This window comes from Notolepis coatsorum (assembly GCF_963971535.1).
Source record: "Notolepis coatsorum genome assembly, chromosome: 5".
In the NCBI taxonomy this organism is placed as follows: domain Eukaryota; kingdom Metazoa; phylum Chordata; class Actinopteri; order Aulopiformes; family Paralepididae; genus Notolepis; species Notolepis coatsorum.
The window spans coordinates 113,012,954-113,028,870 of record NC_140169.1 but is presented as its reverse complement, the minus strand read 5'-3'; the positions used below and the strand labels follow the sequence as shown (position 1 = coordinate 113,028,870).

Below are 15,917 nucleotides of genomic sequence, written 5' to 3'. Positions count from 1 at the left end.
CTTAGGTTTCAGGTTTTTATTTCGACACGCAAAAACATATACCGATTTTACTAACTAATACAACATGGATGTACATTATGTTTGGGATCCAGAGAGCGACCCACAGTTTGATCCCGAAGAAGAAGAAGAAGGCGATTTGCTACAGCGAGGCTTACATTACATCGTTTCCGATTGGTAAGTTGATTAATTGCACTATTAGTTACTTACTGTTATATAATAGTTGTGTACTTCTGTCGCGCGCGGCCCGTCGAAAACACACACTCACTAACGTTAGATTGTACTGACACTAACCCCCAAACAACAGCGATCGAGGCTTACGTTACATCGTTTCCGATTGGTAAGTTGATTAATTGCACTATTAGTTACTTACTGTTATATAATAGTTGTGTACTTCTGTCGCGCGCGGCCCGTCGAAAACACACACTCACTAACGTTAGATTGTACTGACACTAACCCCCAAACAACAGCGATCGAGGCTTACGTTACATCGTTTCCGATTGGTAAGTTGATTAATTGCACTATTAGTTACTTACTGTTATATAATAGTTGTGTACTTCTGTCGCGCGCGGCCCGTCGAAAACACACACTCACTAACGTTAGATTGTACTGACACTAACCCCCAAACAACAGCGATCGAGGCTTACGTTACATCGTTTCCGATTGGTAAGTTGATTAATTGCACTATTAGTTACTTACTGTTATATAATAGTTGTGTACTTCTGTCGCGCGCGGCCCGTCGAAAACACACACTCACTAACGTTAGATTGTACTGACTGACACTAACTGTACTTGACGATTGAAATTGGGGGACCCTGATGTAAACAAGACGAAAGTCTTTCTCTGGCCTCCATCATAACAGTTGTTGGTATTGAGCAATACTGTAGCAATAGAAATATAGTATGTCATAAATATAGAGATGTAGCAGTACTGTCTATCTATATGTTACCATGACGATTGAAATTGGGGGACCCTGATGTAAACAAGACGAAAGTCTTTCTCTGGCCTCCATCATAACAGTTGTTGGTATTGAGCAATACTGTAGCAATAGAAATATAGTATGTCATAAATATAGAGATGTAGCAGTACTGTCTATCTATATGTTACCATGACGATTGAAATTGGGGGACCCTGATGTAAACAAGACGAAAGTCTTTCTCTGGCCTCCATTGATTGATAATTTCATTCACCCTCAAATCTACTAGGTGCACGTGCGGAAATTGTGAACGGATGCCAACAGAGACTGAGAATGTATGCTGCATGGAAGTTCCACAGGTAAAGTAGTAACACAAACTTGCATCTTGGTAGCACTGAAAACCATGCATATGGCTAACGATTTAATTTTCTATATATATAGGTCAGATGTCGAATTAACCAGGAACCAACTGGACTACTGTGCATGGTTGATCATCCGGGATTGGATCCAGTGTGCTTCAACCCCTATACCATCCAAATGGCAACTAATATCTACAAGGCAGATTTTGGCCGGATACCAGAAAGCGGAATCAATAAGTAAATAATATTTATTACAGATTTATATATTTTTTTACAGGTGTTTCTCCATCTTGCATCTCTCAGACTATACTAATCTTTCTTGCAAACACAATCTAATCCTTATTGCACATCACATATAATCAATGCTTGCTACTGTCCAATGACATGACATGACAAATGGTTATTTCCCAGCTTTTTATTTTATTTTATTTGTGCATAAATATAATACTTGATTTTCTTCAGCCGTTTCAGATATATCGCGTACAGATGCTTTGTCGCGTGGTGCTTCGGCTACTTAGGCCGCAGAGTGAGAGTAGTAATCCCATCCTGTGTCGTGGTTCGAATCCGCACAGAATTTCCGGATGTTGATGGTGTCTATACTGGCTTCAGACCGGTACAGGATTGAATCGTGACACATAGCCGGCAACCGCTTCTTCCATGGAAGGCCTGTCGAACTGTGCGCACAAAGGTTCTGGGATGGCAATCGCCTCTACCACCTGGATATATTGTTGGGGGTCACGAAGGACGAAGTCAAAGAGTAGCGCCATCAGCTGGTTGACATAGTCTGTAAATGAGAAATTGTTATTTGTTTTGTCATGTTAAAAAGGTTATTATTTATTCAATTTATTGTATTCCACTGTAAGTGGAAATATTTTTCTATTTATATAGGTCATGTGTGTGCAATAATAAATGTTGATATTTTTACTTACTGAATGTCGCTGGGATTTTCCTTGGTTTTATTGTGTGTCCACCTTTTTTGGCCTTTGGAAAACTCATCTTGTACGCCGGCTCTCCAGAAGCGTTTATGGCTTGCTGGCGATTTGAGTTTTCATTGAAATGCATGGCAGCTAGGTATAGTCTGAAAGGAAAATTTCAATAAGCACAAGCAATATATTTGTAGTTGATCTGAGGTTATCTAATGCAACATAATGAGTTATTTGACAAATCAGGAGTCCATTTGTACACAATATAAAATACCTGCAAAGCATTCCTATGTACGAAAAAACCACGTTTTTTGGGGCAAAACGTAAAATCACACTGTGATAGGACTCCAATGAAGACGTTTGATGGTGTGGACTCAATTTGGCGACATCTTTGATGATCCTTGTGTTTAGCAAAACCTTCTCGAGCTGGTGGGCCGGTTTTGAGTCTAAAGTAAAAAAGAAATTGCATTCAGATATTTCATTAGAGTATATTACAGTAGATTAGAATTATTCAAGCAAGTATACATTTGTAAATCACACCAATCTAGAATGAGGACATAAATAAATATGTTGAGTATATATTCATGATGAAAGACAGACAGACATACCAGGTTTAACCCACTTGCTACTATCTCTTGATACACGGTCAGCATGAAGACAACGCGGATAGAGTGGTTCTTCGTCGTGTTCATGTACATTCATCATGTGATTGAGACATGACTTCCACCTAGCAACCCTCTCATCGGCAGACTTCGACGTGGCAGCTGTCCAGTAGAGGTGGTTAGAAATGTGCAGGCGCCACTTTTTTATGACCTTGCAGTCTTTCGCCTGTGCAATTTTGTCAAGCTTCTTAGACAGACCTTGAATTACATAACATAACATAACATTACATAACAGTCGTATGACATACATGACATACAGATAGACAGTACTGCTACATCTACATTTTTTGACATACCAGATTTGCAATTACAGTACTGGTTGGGTGGGTGGGTGGGGGGGGGGGGGGGGGGGGGGGTTGGTAGGAGGGGTGGAATTGAATGTGGGATGCCTCTCGACATACCTTTGGCCACGTGCCACACATCGTAGAAGTGTTTGATGTCGTGATCTCTCAGGTACTTTTGGATCTGCGGGTGACGGTCTGTGACAATACAGTCCAAGGTCACGGATTTGGCGTCCAGAAGAGCGAGGCTTCTCCTCAAGCCCTCCAGTTCCATATGGTAGCTGCCTCCCACCTCATTGCTCTGGAACAAGGAAGGGAAGATCAATGAAATAGCCTTTTCAAAATTCCACAATTAACATTTCCTAACCCCCGCTCACACACACAGCCAGCCAGACCACTTCACACCCCGCTCACACACACAGCCAGCCAGACCACTTCACACCTACAGCGATTCAAGATTCAAGACCGAGAGCTTTGTGTTCGTTTGAGCACAATGAAGGGTGCAGTGTCTCTTCAGACTTGTTAATTACCTGAATTAGTTGGACGTCTATGACATGATTGGTGGCGAGTTCCATCACAGAGTAACTTCCGTACTTAGCACTGTGGCCTGTTGAAAATAATAATAACAATTTCAATCAATGTAGTGCAATATTAAAAATGTATTCATAAAGTAGGAATTTGTCATTGGGGAGCTTTTTCTAACCTGGACTATCGGCTCGCATGTCACCGCCGATTATCACGCTTTCTTTCTCGCTTAATCTGGCGAGGGTAACGTCTTGGTCCTTGGTCCACAAACTTAGAACAGCAGGTTCCAAGAACTTCTTGGCGTGTTCCCGAAACGCTCTGTACTTTATTGTGGAGACGTGTAACGCATTTAGGACCTAAAAGAATAAATGAATAACGCTTTGTTAATATGCACGTGTGAATCACAAACAAAAACATAATGTATATCTGACTTGTCAATCAAATCAATCAAATCAAATACCTTCTCCATTTGGGTGAAAGATGAGCCAGTGAAAAATACTGCTGCAGAAAGCTGAATATTTCCAGCTGGTGTGATGCCGATGAGAGGCTGACTCGCCCATTTACGGCTGTATTTACAACCGGGGCAAACTTGGGAGACAGCCAAGAAGGTCCCTCGCGTAGTTTTGGTGATATGACATTGAGCATTGCACACCGGACACTGTTGAAATAATTCCAGTAGACTGTCTTCGTAAACGATGTATTTCTGGACCTCATAGATTGGTTTTGACGGTTCCCTGCTCGAGAAAAACACAAATAAATAACACGGCACAACTATATAGCTTTTGTATTTTTACGGGCCATGGAGATGTTTGTAACAACTAACTTACGCTAGAATCGAGGGCTCGCTAATCAAAGAGTCAATGTTGAAAGTGGAATCCTGCGGCGGCTCTGGAACATCGATCGAGCTGTCGGTCACTCCATCGTCATCGTCATCAGACTCCAGTCGTGGTCTTTTACTGGGTCTAAACCCCTTCACAGGTGTTGACGTGGATGGTCCCTGTTGATTAGACCAGTATCCAGTATTTTGTGTCCCCACCGAGACCGACACGACTTTCGCCTGAACACCTATTTACAAAACATAGTTTAGTCAAACAAGGGATTTATTGATAACTTTGCTCACTCACTCACTCACTCACTCACACACTCACACATTGTGACCTGCTCTGGCGTAACAGCAACATGGTCACCACACTAGAGCTAGCATTGTGACCTGTGTAACACCAACATGGTCACCACACTAGAGCTAGCATTGTGACCTGGTGTAACACCAACATGGTCACCACACTAGAGCTAGCATTGTGACCTGGTGTAACAGCAACATGGTCACCACACTAGAGCTAGCATTGTGACCTGTGTAACACCAACATGGTCACCACACTAGAGCTAGCATTGTGACCTGGTGTAACACCAACATGGTCACCACACTAGAGCTAGCATTGTGACCTGGTGTAACAGCAACATGGTCACCACACTAGAGCTAGCATTATGACCTGTGTAACAACAACATGGTCACCACTAGAGCTAGCATTGTGACCTGTGTAACGCCAACATGGGTCACCACACTAGAGCTAAATTTGATTTGCAAATACAGTACTGTTTGTGATACTGAAGGAGTCAAGAAAAGGGAGTATATACATTTGACTGTATATACTGTATATATACTGTATATTGACAACCATACTGGGTAATTTACATTGGAGGTGGGGGGGGGGGGGGGGGACACTATACAAACAATCCACATTCCTTTACAGCTTTGGGTGAAAGCGGTGGGTGAAGGGGGCCAATCTAAACAATTCTGGGTCACATTATTACACATTATTACATTACATCACACTGAGTTACAAACCTACCTTGACTCTTGACATGCGAACGAAGTGTTTTCATAGAAAGCTGTGTACCAACAGAACGAATCTTTGGGTTGTCTGTCTGGCAACTGAAGTCCCTTGAAGCAGGAGAAAGGCGTACATTGCCGCTGGAACTTGTGGTGGCCTAAGAGTTACCAAATCGTAAATCAATTACAATATAATACAAGCCACTAAATATAACGTTACCTTGTTTACCTCTCACTAGTTGTGTTCTTTTATTTAGAAGTTATGACTAGCTTGCTTCAATAGTTTTCTATAACGTTACTTTATAAAGAGCAGCAGTTACTATAACGTTAGATGGTATTTATGATAACATATCTCACACGACATATCTACTTACTATTTCTTGTGTCGGGTCGCGTATTGAAGGCACAGCTCTTTTGGTTAGCACCAACATGGAGACCACTCCAGCATCAAAAATACCTTGATTGGTGACGTCGTCGGCGGAGAAATGTGCAGTACAAACCCGAGTATTAGACGTTGCAACGGAACTTGGAGGGTCACCAAAAAGGAACTTGTTCCATTGTTGGCGAAGTTCGGCATCAACGGGGAAACTGTGCAAAGACTTCTCGGTAGCTCTACAACCAGGAACATTACATCTGCGGGGTTTGCTGCTCATCGTGAAATTGAGGCGAGTGACGGCAATTTCTGTTTCCAGGTTGTATCGGCTCCAGGTACCAAGAATGGAGGCGGGCATTAGGTAAAACCACACAGCCAATCACATCACCTTGCGCTATAAACAGCGCCCTGTGACGTTGCCCAGCTCGTCAAATCAACATGACCTGATTTACTAGAGGCAAACAGGGGATGGGCTGTAGCTGAGGAATTCGTCAATATAGTATTTAGGCCCAAAAACACATTGATACGAACTCCTATTACTATAATACAATGCTAGAGACTGAAAAATTACATTTATAACGCATAGCCCCTTTAAACCTGGGAGTGAGGTGGCCTGTAGTCTATCGATCCAGCGACTTTCTTTCTGGTTTAGAATTCTTTGTCTATTTCCTCCTCTAGACGTGAGTGGAACACTGTCAATTCCGCTGTAAATAAAACAGAGGTACTATGGTGAACTTCATGAATATGTTTAGCCATTGCATAATCCATGTTGTTAGTTTTGATAGCATATTTATGATCTGCCAGTCGATCAAGTAGGCGGCGTTTCGTACGACCAACATAAAAAGAGTCACATTTGGAACAAGACAGTATATAAATAACATGTGTCGTTTGACAATTAATAAAGCTGTTAGAAGTATATGTCTGTTTTGTAACTGGCTGGGTGGGTAAAACCTTTTGATCTTATCACCACATTGCATTGTTTGCAGTGACCACATCTATACGTTCCTATAGGAGGCTTTGGTAACCATGTAGATTTGACATCTGCCGGTAGTACTTGTATTTGGAAGTCTTGGCCATGTATACAAATGCACCATGACTGGTCTGAGCATTGCTGCAATTGTACAATACAGGGTTGATCTCACTCCCTCTGTCTCTCTGTCTATATATCTGTCTCTCTCTGTCTCTCTCTGTCTCTCACATTCATTCATTCATTCATTCATTCACTCTCTCTCTCTCTCTCTCTCTCTCTCTCTCTCTCTCTAATAATAGCCCTAATAATAATAATAGTATGTATTCAGGTGAACTTCTATCTAGCGTGTGTGTCACTCTAGGCCTCCTGGGCCCAGTCATTGGAATAACAAAGGAACGACAGACTACGTGTGAATTGGTCTAGTGACATTGATCACATTGAATTCTGGGAGGGAGTGTAGTTATTTCATCAAATTGCTGAATTCACTTGAATCCTTTCAAACCCCTGTGCTGCGATTTAGTCAGGATTTTACCAGAATGTTTCATAGGACATTGATTGAAAACTATCGGCTCAAATTTTACAATTGATGGCTTATTTTGAAGGTATGAACCTGTAGTTTCATATTATGTAAACATTTAATTTTGAAAATTCTGAGGGAGGAGGAGCATAAGCGGCTAGACTTCAGAGGGTTATCATACTGCATACTTATAATGGACTTTCATATTTCATAAAAAAAAATGTCATAAGAGTTCTTCCAAGCAAGAATCCTAGCCATGTTAACACTTTCAGTGGCAATCACGACTATAGTCGGGTTATCTCGCCATGCGTTGAGCGCCAAAACCCGAGTATAGTCTGGTTTTCATCGTTTTTTCTTTTATTCAATTTTTTTATTCTATAGTCTCACGGACCTCAGTGTATCATTGGGACTCATTCTGAGACCTCGAGATTGCAATGCCGGCCGAATCCTGCTAGGTGGCAGTATCGCCTACCCTTTGAAACCTTATTTCACACTGTGTGTTACATTTTATATGGTCCGGGCGGAGAAATGGTACCCGGGCAAGTGAAAGGCTTCATTCGAGCCACTTGGAACGCGTCCAGCACACTTGATGCTTAGTTTGTCCCATTTCATGTCAGGGACCCGATGGACATCAATACTGGAAATCGCGATCAGACAATTGGAATATTCCTTTTGGAATACCTCTTAGCAAAGGTAAGGACTATATGACATCAATCCTACTTTGATCCTACAATGATTTCACATCGATCGCAATGATATGACATACTCCAAAGCGTATGCCGTTGCTGACGATCAGAGCATCACAAACCGACCCCCCCCCCCCCCTTTGATGCCTTCATGATGAAACATAATACCTATTATATACCTTTGATTTGGAAATAGTATCGTGTCCAGGCGAGCAACGCGAACGACTTTCGCAAAATGCACATAGCGCTCCATAACTCAGCTTCCAGGAATGAGCCCAGATCACTCTGAAACTATACAATATTCACCACGGGAAAACATGCAAATGTATACATGACATATTATTATTTTTTACATGTTGGACGAGAGATAGTGACTGTCAAATGAGCCATAGTATTGTCTCCATAGCTATAATAGAGACTGCAAACATTGTGACGCACCGTGAAAATGCCTATCTTTTAAAGCGTGGCCCATTGACAGCAGGGATGGGGATACACGTTGGCACTGAATGAGTTAATAATGTTTGTAATAAACCAAACCGTTTGTAAATCCGTAAAGATTTCAGCGAGTTAAGAGTATTTTTGTTTGTGCAGATCACTCACCAGCAGTACCACCGTAGCAAGATGGCCGCCAGTGAACTACGCAGGAGACTCTGCCTTGCGCCATCTAGTTTTTATATATGGACGCACCGACCAGAAGAGCATGCATGGGCAGTTTCTCTGTCCAACTGTGAATTTGCTGCTAAAGAAACAATATCTTACCATAAAAAGTTCTATAGTGCAGCTTTAATAAAAAAATAAATAAAAAAAACTGGATGTTTCAACCATAGGGTCTTCATATGACACATTCAATTCACTGTTTAATAGGTCATCTGGTTCTGTGACCAATAACCCCAATAACCAGCGGACGATGGGGTGTCATCTTGTGTGAAATACATCTGAAATACACTGATATTATTATACAGCTGGGATGGGATTTTCTTCAAGATACTAGAACTTCTACTGTATAGCAACCGGAAAGTGTACTTTCACGAGTCAAAACGATGAGCGGGTTGTGCTTCTTAATGCGAAGAGACACTCCCTCAGCACGGTTTCCATGAAATCTATTGCGCACGGATCATCTCTGTACTGATCTGAAACCAGCGCCTCGAAGTGATGAGGGAAGGTTGCCCCCATCTGGAGAACAGCGGGCATGGCTTGGAAGTACGGTGGCCTACACCGTGTGTGTCTGTGTCTATTTGATACGACTTTGCTAAAAAAGGAAAAATATAGTAGAAGTAGGATCATTTATTGAAGAGAAGTGATCATTAACCCTTTCACTACCACATTACAGAAGGTTAACCTTTCACCACCACACTAGTGTGACCGTCTGTAGTGTGGTAGTGAAAGGGTTAACATTCTGTAGTGTGGTTAACCGTCTGTAGTGTGGTAGTGAAAGGTTAACCTTATGTAGTGTGGCTGTGAAAGGGTTAACCATTTGTCGGGTCTCGGGTGGCAGTGAAAGGGTTAACCTTCTGTATTGTCGCAGTGAACCCTTTGGTGGTGTGCCGCAGGGGCGTCGTTCTGGTATGGCAACCATACCTTGGCAAAAAAAAAATAAAAAAAAAGAAAAAGAAAAATTATAATTGCTATTTTTATGTTGATTTAGAATTCGAATGTCAACATTATGAACGAAGCTTTGAACTATTCGGTACAGCCCTAGCATGTTTTGATATTGTCAATTTTCTCACTTTTACTAGGTGACTTTTGCTGTGACTAACTGAAATATGCCACAAAAAAAAGGAAAATGGACATAGGGACGTTTTTTAATCAAAGGGCAGCAGAGACAAGTGATACAGGGACATAAGGTCTTACAATGGCTTAGTGATTATAACAGTGCAGTTCAGCATTCAGTAACCCATACTTTTTGTGAATGTGTTTTTGATACTACATTCTGTTGAACACACACCTCAAAACCGTACCTAAGGAAAATTGGCTCAATTGCAAGAAAAATAATAGACAGTTATGATATTACATTCTGCATAATTCGTATGCAAAATATTGTGGTTCCCTGCTTTAGTCTGTTGACACATTTCTATACTAAAAATGATTGTGTAGTCCTGTGTCATATGTCATATAACTGAATTGTATAGAAATAACTCACCAAAAGTGACTATTGCACAACTGATTTGACAAAAAAAATCCACCAAGGGGCCTTCACCCCCCCCCCCCCCCCCCTCTCTCTCCTCGCCATACCTTGGCTTTTACTGAAACTACGCCACTGTGGTGTGGTAGTGAAAGGGTTAAAAAAGAAAAAGCCAAACACAATATAAAAAATTCAGGAACACTGCAACGATTGCTACATAAGGATTTCTTGGCAGGATATAGAGGCCTCAGTCTGAAACAGCATTAAATGACGTCAAAAGATAAACTCTTCACTGAAACCAATTCAATTCCACCCCAGCACCAGTTCAAAGGCAGAGAAGACCTTACTGTCATCTTTACAAAGGTCTGTGTTGTGAATATGAATCTGAAAGGCCAGGTGTTCATTTCAGTGTCACAAATGTTGCTGATATGTAGTCAGGGGCCCTGCTGAAAGCCCAGGAACAGATGAAACAGAATCTATAACAATGGGTGGGTGCTGGATCCAAAAATATACTTTAATATTAGAGCCGCACACCAAATAGTTCATGCAGTGAGTGACGTTTTGAGCATGACGTGCGGTCATGGAACCTCAAACATAAACATTGTGTATGTTTTTAATTGATTATGGTGCCTAAAATACCATTATGTCAAGGTAACTAAGAGCAGTCGTCTGGTGAGGTTTCCGGTTCGATTCCCGCTCCTCGAAGTGTCCTTGAGCAAGACACTTAACCCCTAACTGCTCCCGATGAGCAGGTTGGCACCTTGCATGGTTGCAAAATGTAAGGAACAAATTGTAAAGCGCTTTGGATAAAAGCGCTATATAAATGCAGCTATTTACCATTTATTATTATTATTATTATTATTATTATTTTAGCAGTTTCCTCTCTAGGCTCTTAGCACTCTGGATTCTCCTTTTTCTTCTCCTGCCCCGCTCTCTCTGGAGATTAAATACTGTGTGTCACTAAAATACCCATGAAATAGGCTTCATAATCTGAAAAAACAGCCTCCTCCCCACAGTTAAAAAGTGTGAATCATTTCGGGATAAACTTTTGAATAGCAGCACTCTCAGGTTTCTAGAGCCTTTTGACATCTTGAATATTATATTGTATAACGAGAGCTGCCTCCATTCTTTCCAAACCCGTGTCTTTATCTCGGGTTCCACATTTTTTATTTGTTTTGCGAACAGTAAGAGCTTCTTATCAGGTTTGCCTGGAACATGTATGTATGACTGCCAATATTGCCCATTGAGTGACGCAATTCCAAAGCAACCTCACCGCCACCATTATCTTTGCTGTTGGTTTAAGTCTGAGTAGAGTCTGCCCTCTGGTGGCCGAAAAACAGATCTCGTCTGAAGTTCATTTGCAGTAAAAATGGTAAATGGTGTTTATATAGAGCTTTACAATTGTGCTCCTCACATTCACCCACTCACTCACACCGATGGCAGAGCAAACTATGCAAGGTGCCAACCTGCTCATCGGGAGCAATTAGGGGTTAAGTGTCTTGCTCAAGGACACTTCAACTGTCCTGGGAGCGGGAAGTAAACTGGGAACCTTCGATTACCAGACGACTACTCTACCTCCTGAGCCACTGTCGCCCTAGTTGACAGTTGACAAGGCAAGCATCATCACAGGTTTCCTGTATCCATTTTGTACTGAAGGCATTTTCTTATTCTAGCCTCATTGTGTCACAATTCCTATAATCTTTTAATCTACTTCACAACCCCCCCCCCCTCCTTTTTTTCCACACTAATATATATGCGCCCCACTAACTGCTCCTCAAAACGACAAGCATTGTTTTCCTACCAGGAATAAGGAACGTAGATTTGGAGGACAGGTTTATTGACATGTGTATAGTGATTGTCTGTGCACCCGAGGATTACAGAAAGGCATGATACAAAAAGAATACAAAACAACTGAACTGAACACGGGCCTACCTGGTACTCTGAAAAGGAATGTACTGTAATGGTGAGGTCTTGAGCTGTGTGGTAGTAGTGTCTGCCAGCGATAACACGAGCTGAGAAGACCGAAGTCGTCCACACAAGCTGAATGAACACATTTCTATACACCAACCAAGCATGATCTCTGCATAACTTCCAACCGAAGTGGATTCAAAACCAGGATAAAATACAAGCATAGCAATAATAATAATATTAATAATAATAATAATAAAAAGAGAAACAAATAACATCAAAATAAACTGACATTTTATGCTGAAAATATACATGGTGCTGCAACCATTTCTCCATCCACATGCCAATTTGTAAAACATTTGCATCTTTCCAAAGCAGGAGACACCGAAGTGGACCCCGGTGGTTTTGGCGTGCTTAATAAGGGGCTAGGTGACTGGAACGTTGTCATTGTGTCAGGATCCACCTAGCCCCTTGGAAGTGGCAACCCTATTATTACTACCCGTATGTGAAGCATAGAAGGACTGATCCTGGATCTGCTGTGAGCTACTGTGTGTCCTGAATGGTCAGGGCATTTGACAAGGTCAAGATTCAACCCATTCCTTTGAAGGACGTCCGCAAGCTTTTTTGAAGACCTGGTCTAATGTCCGCCTGACCTTTGTGCAATACTCTAATCCTGAGCTATTTGATACTATAAACAAATGTTCATCCGTGTTTTAACCTTGTATTCACACTTCTATTATTCACATCAATATATTATTCACAATAATATATTTCTTTTGTAAAACAAACGGGGGAAAATATATATATATATAATACGCTCATTTAACTTGTTTCAACCGAGTGGAAGTACAATAATGTGCCTCGGTCCGAAGCAAACGTTTGTTACAGTAGGAAGTACAAGATGAAAACACGTGTTAAGGGAGACCATTGCTTCTGCGGCGAGTCGGTTTGGTGGAAAGTATTGGCATAGTAACGGATAGGGTGGGAACATGTACTATAAGTGTATTCATGAACAACCAAACGTCTTCATCGAGTACCAAGAGCGCATTCTCTCAGCCAGGTCTCCCTCTGACAGAAACACTGTGAAATTTCTGTCTCTCCAAGAGGTCGTGTTGAGGTTTTGAGATATCAGAAGAGCTGTTCTAACAGCAGAGGGGTTTGAAGACGTCAGTCTCGTCTCTCTCCTCACCCGGGGACGAGGGATAACACTCTTGGCTTGAATGTTCAGTTTGGCAATCCACAGTGCAAAGTGGTAAGAGAGAGAGAGAGAGAGAGAGAGAGAGAGAGAGAGAGAGAGAGAGACAGAGACAGAGATACAGAGAGAGAGAGAGTGTGTACTGTGTAGTGTATGTGTAGTGTGTACGTACTGTATGTACGCGGTTGTACATGTTTACGTATACGTTCGGCATGTGCAAGCGGAGACATTTTTCCATGTGGCTGTGTAATATCAATCATACATCCGTCCGTATGTTTAGGCTTATTATTTGACACAATCTGAATTTTTCAAGCTAGACCATGATATTCACTTACAAAAATAGTATCATAATATAGAACGATTCAATACGAGCACCTGGGAAAAGGCTAAACGTAGCCTGAGTATTTGGCTACATTCATTGTCTGGGCAATGTTTATGGTCGCGTTGTGTGTGTGTGTGTGTGTGTGTGTGTGTGTGTGTGTGTGTGTGTGTGTGTGTGTGTGTGTGTGTGTGTGTTTGACACAGTGTTGGCAATCTTATCTCATTCACAAGCTCTCCTAGATTTGTCTACCACACACACACAACAATATTCAGAAACATACAGAACTTGCTTACACTGAGAAACCACAGTTTTCTTTTAACTAAAAACAGTTAGAAAAATAGTTATATATATTTTTTTAAACACAGAACATCTAAAACAATCCCTCCCTCCCTAATTCCCAGTCCCACCCCATTTTCTAACAAAATAGCTTTCTTTGAAATGAAAAAACAAAACAAAAAAAAAGAAACTGTAGTCTTTTGAGGTTACATAAGTGACCCCTTTGATCCCCGTCATACTGTCACTGACCCTGTTTAACATTACTTCAGTAACCAGAGGTGTGTTCAAATCAACACGCATGCAAAACACATCCTATATTTTGCCAACGCCGGCTAACCAGACAGCAACATTCCTGTCTGCACATTTAAGCTAGTTTACAATGCAACTCAAACGAGTATTTGCGTAAAAACGAACGCAGGGGAGCTCCAGTAGCTCACCGCGTACCTCGGACGCTATTTTGGCGTCGGGGACAACCGTGCGCGTCACGGATCTGGGGTACACGAGTTCGACTCCCGGACTCGCCGTATTTTCTCAGTGTCTTTCCCCCGATCTATACCCCATTCAACCTGTTTCTGTCGATCATGCTTGACCAGAAAAAGCGATAAACGCTAAAAGAACCAGCTGACTGGTCAAAGTTAAAAAAAAAAAAAAAAAAAAACGCAAATTGTCTATCACTGTTGTTTTTCTTGAAAATCAGAGAGCCATTCCTCATGATATCCAAATGAAGATCCCGCTTGGAGCGCGAGACCCTGACTGAAAACAAACTTCCAAAGACATGAACACACCTCTGGTTAAGCCCTTAACCTGGACAACATATTCAGCCACTTTGAAGCGTGCTACAATGCAACACGTGGCTGAAAAGTAGCGCAACATCTAGCTTATAGGAGTGTATTGCATGGGAGTGTTATTATTGCTGTTGAGAGTTAAATAGTGAATTTAGCCCAAGTTCCACACCGAGCCCTCGCCTACCACCTTTATCTGCCTGTAGATCTGAACAGACTTGTCCTCCACGTGACACACAATCTAAATGTCAGTAGGTGAAACCTCTCATTGATCTAATAATTTACTCATCGTATATTTAATCCACCAAATCCCTCTCCTATTCAGATAAGCAAACAGTAAAGTGGGCGAAGAGGGCGGAGTGAAACATCAGCCCAGGGATGCATTCAGCAACACAACGTTGGCCAATGTTCATACAGACTGTAACGCGACTCTCTTAAAAAAAGAAAAAGAAGAAAAAAACGCATCACATCCAACTCTACGAAGACATTGGACTTTTTTTCCCCAACATTGCTCAACGTTTGAGCCCCTGAATGAAAACCCCGGGGCGTCATCCTGCGGTTGTGTTAGTGGTTAGTGAGCTGTGCGGTGTGTGTGTGTGCGCTCTAGTCGATGGGGCCCTGGAATATGAGGCGCGTCCAGCCGGGGGTGCTGAGTGCGCTGGAGCAGAAGGGGCAGACGGGCCTGAAGGCGTGGGTCCCGTGCGGCAGCGGGGTCTCGGCCCAGTACTTGGCTGTCCTCTCCGAGCAGACGTGGCCGCACGGCACCAACGCATGCGTCGGCGCCCCGGCGTCCACGTACACCGCCGGCTCGCAGCCCAGCCACAGCGGCACGTAGGGGCCCACGCTCCGGCACAGCGGGCACTCTCGGCGGGCCGTGGGGCACCCGCCCCCGCCCTCCCCCTCCGCCTCTCCTCGCTCCTCCCCGCCCTCGGACCTCTGGCCCCAGTCGTGGCGTCCGTGGACGTGGCCGCAGGTGAGGTAGACCCAAGGCTGGCGCTCTTCAAGGCTGGAATGACAAAAAGACGCCGGGCGGTCTCACGTTAAACGTCACGTCAAAGAAGAGCACTTTGTTTTAAGAGCACTGGACTTCATCACCGCAGGTTAGCAGTTTCTCTAAGAGAGGGTGAATAGAAAGGGCACCATTTTGCTTTTAGGCAATGCTCAAATGTCATGGCAGCATGGAATGAGATGAGTGGTTTAATAAACTAACATAACAACCAGTCACTGTGGTGCAGTTTCCCCAGAGGCAACTATTTAGAAAGAGTTAAGTAT

At 42.5% G+C, this 15,917-nt stretch overlaps 1 protein-coding gene across 1 annotated transcript in view; it reads right to left on the bottom strand.

Moving 5' to 3' along the window:
* Window positions 1–11,988: 11,988 nt before the first annotated feature.
* Window positions 11,989–15,917, bottom strand: part of LOC311228962 (E3 ubiquitin-protein ligase pellino homolog 2) — a 38,494-nt gene continuing 34,565 nt past the window's right edge. The window contains exon 7 of the mRNA XM_084314931.1: window positions 11,989–15,651. Within this exon, the coding sequence (XP_084171057.1) occupies window positions 15,249–15,651 (403 nt within the window). The 3' untranslated portion in view covers window positions 11,989–15,248. The remainder of the gene's footprint in view (window positions 15,652–15,917) is intronic.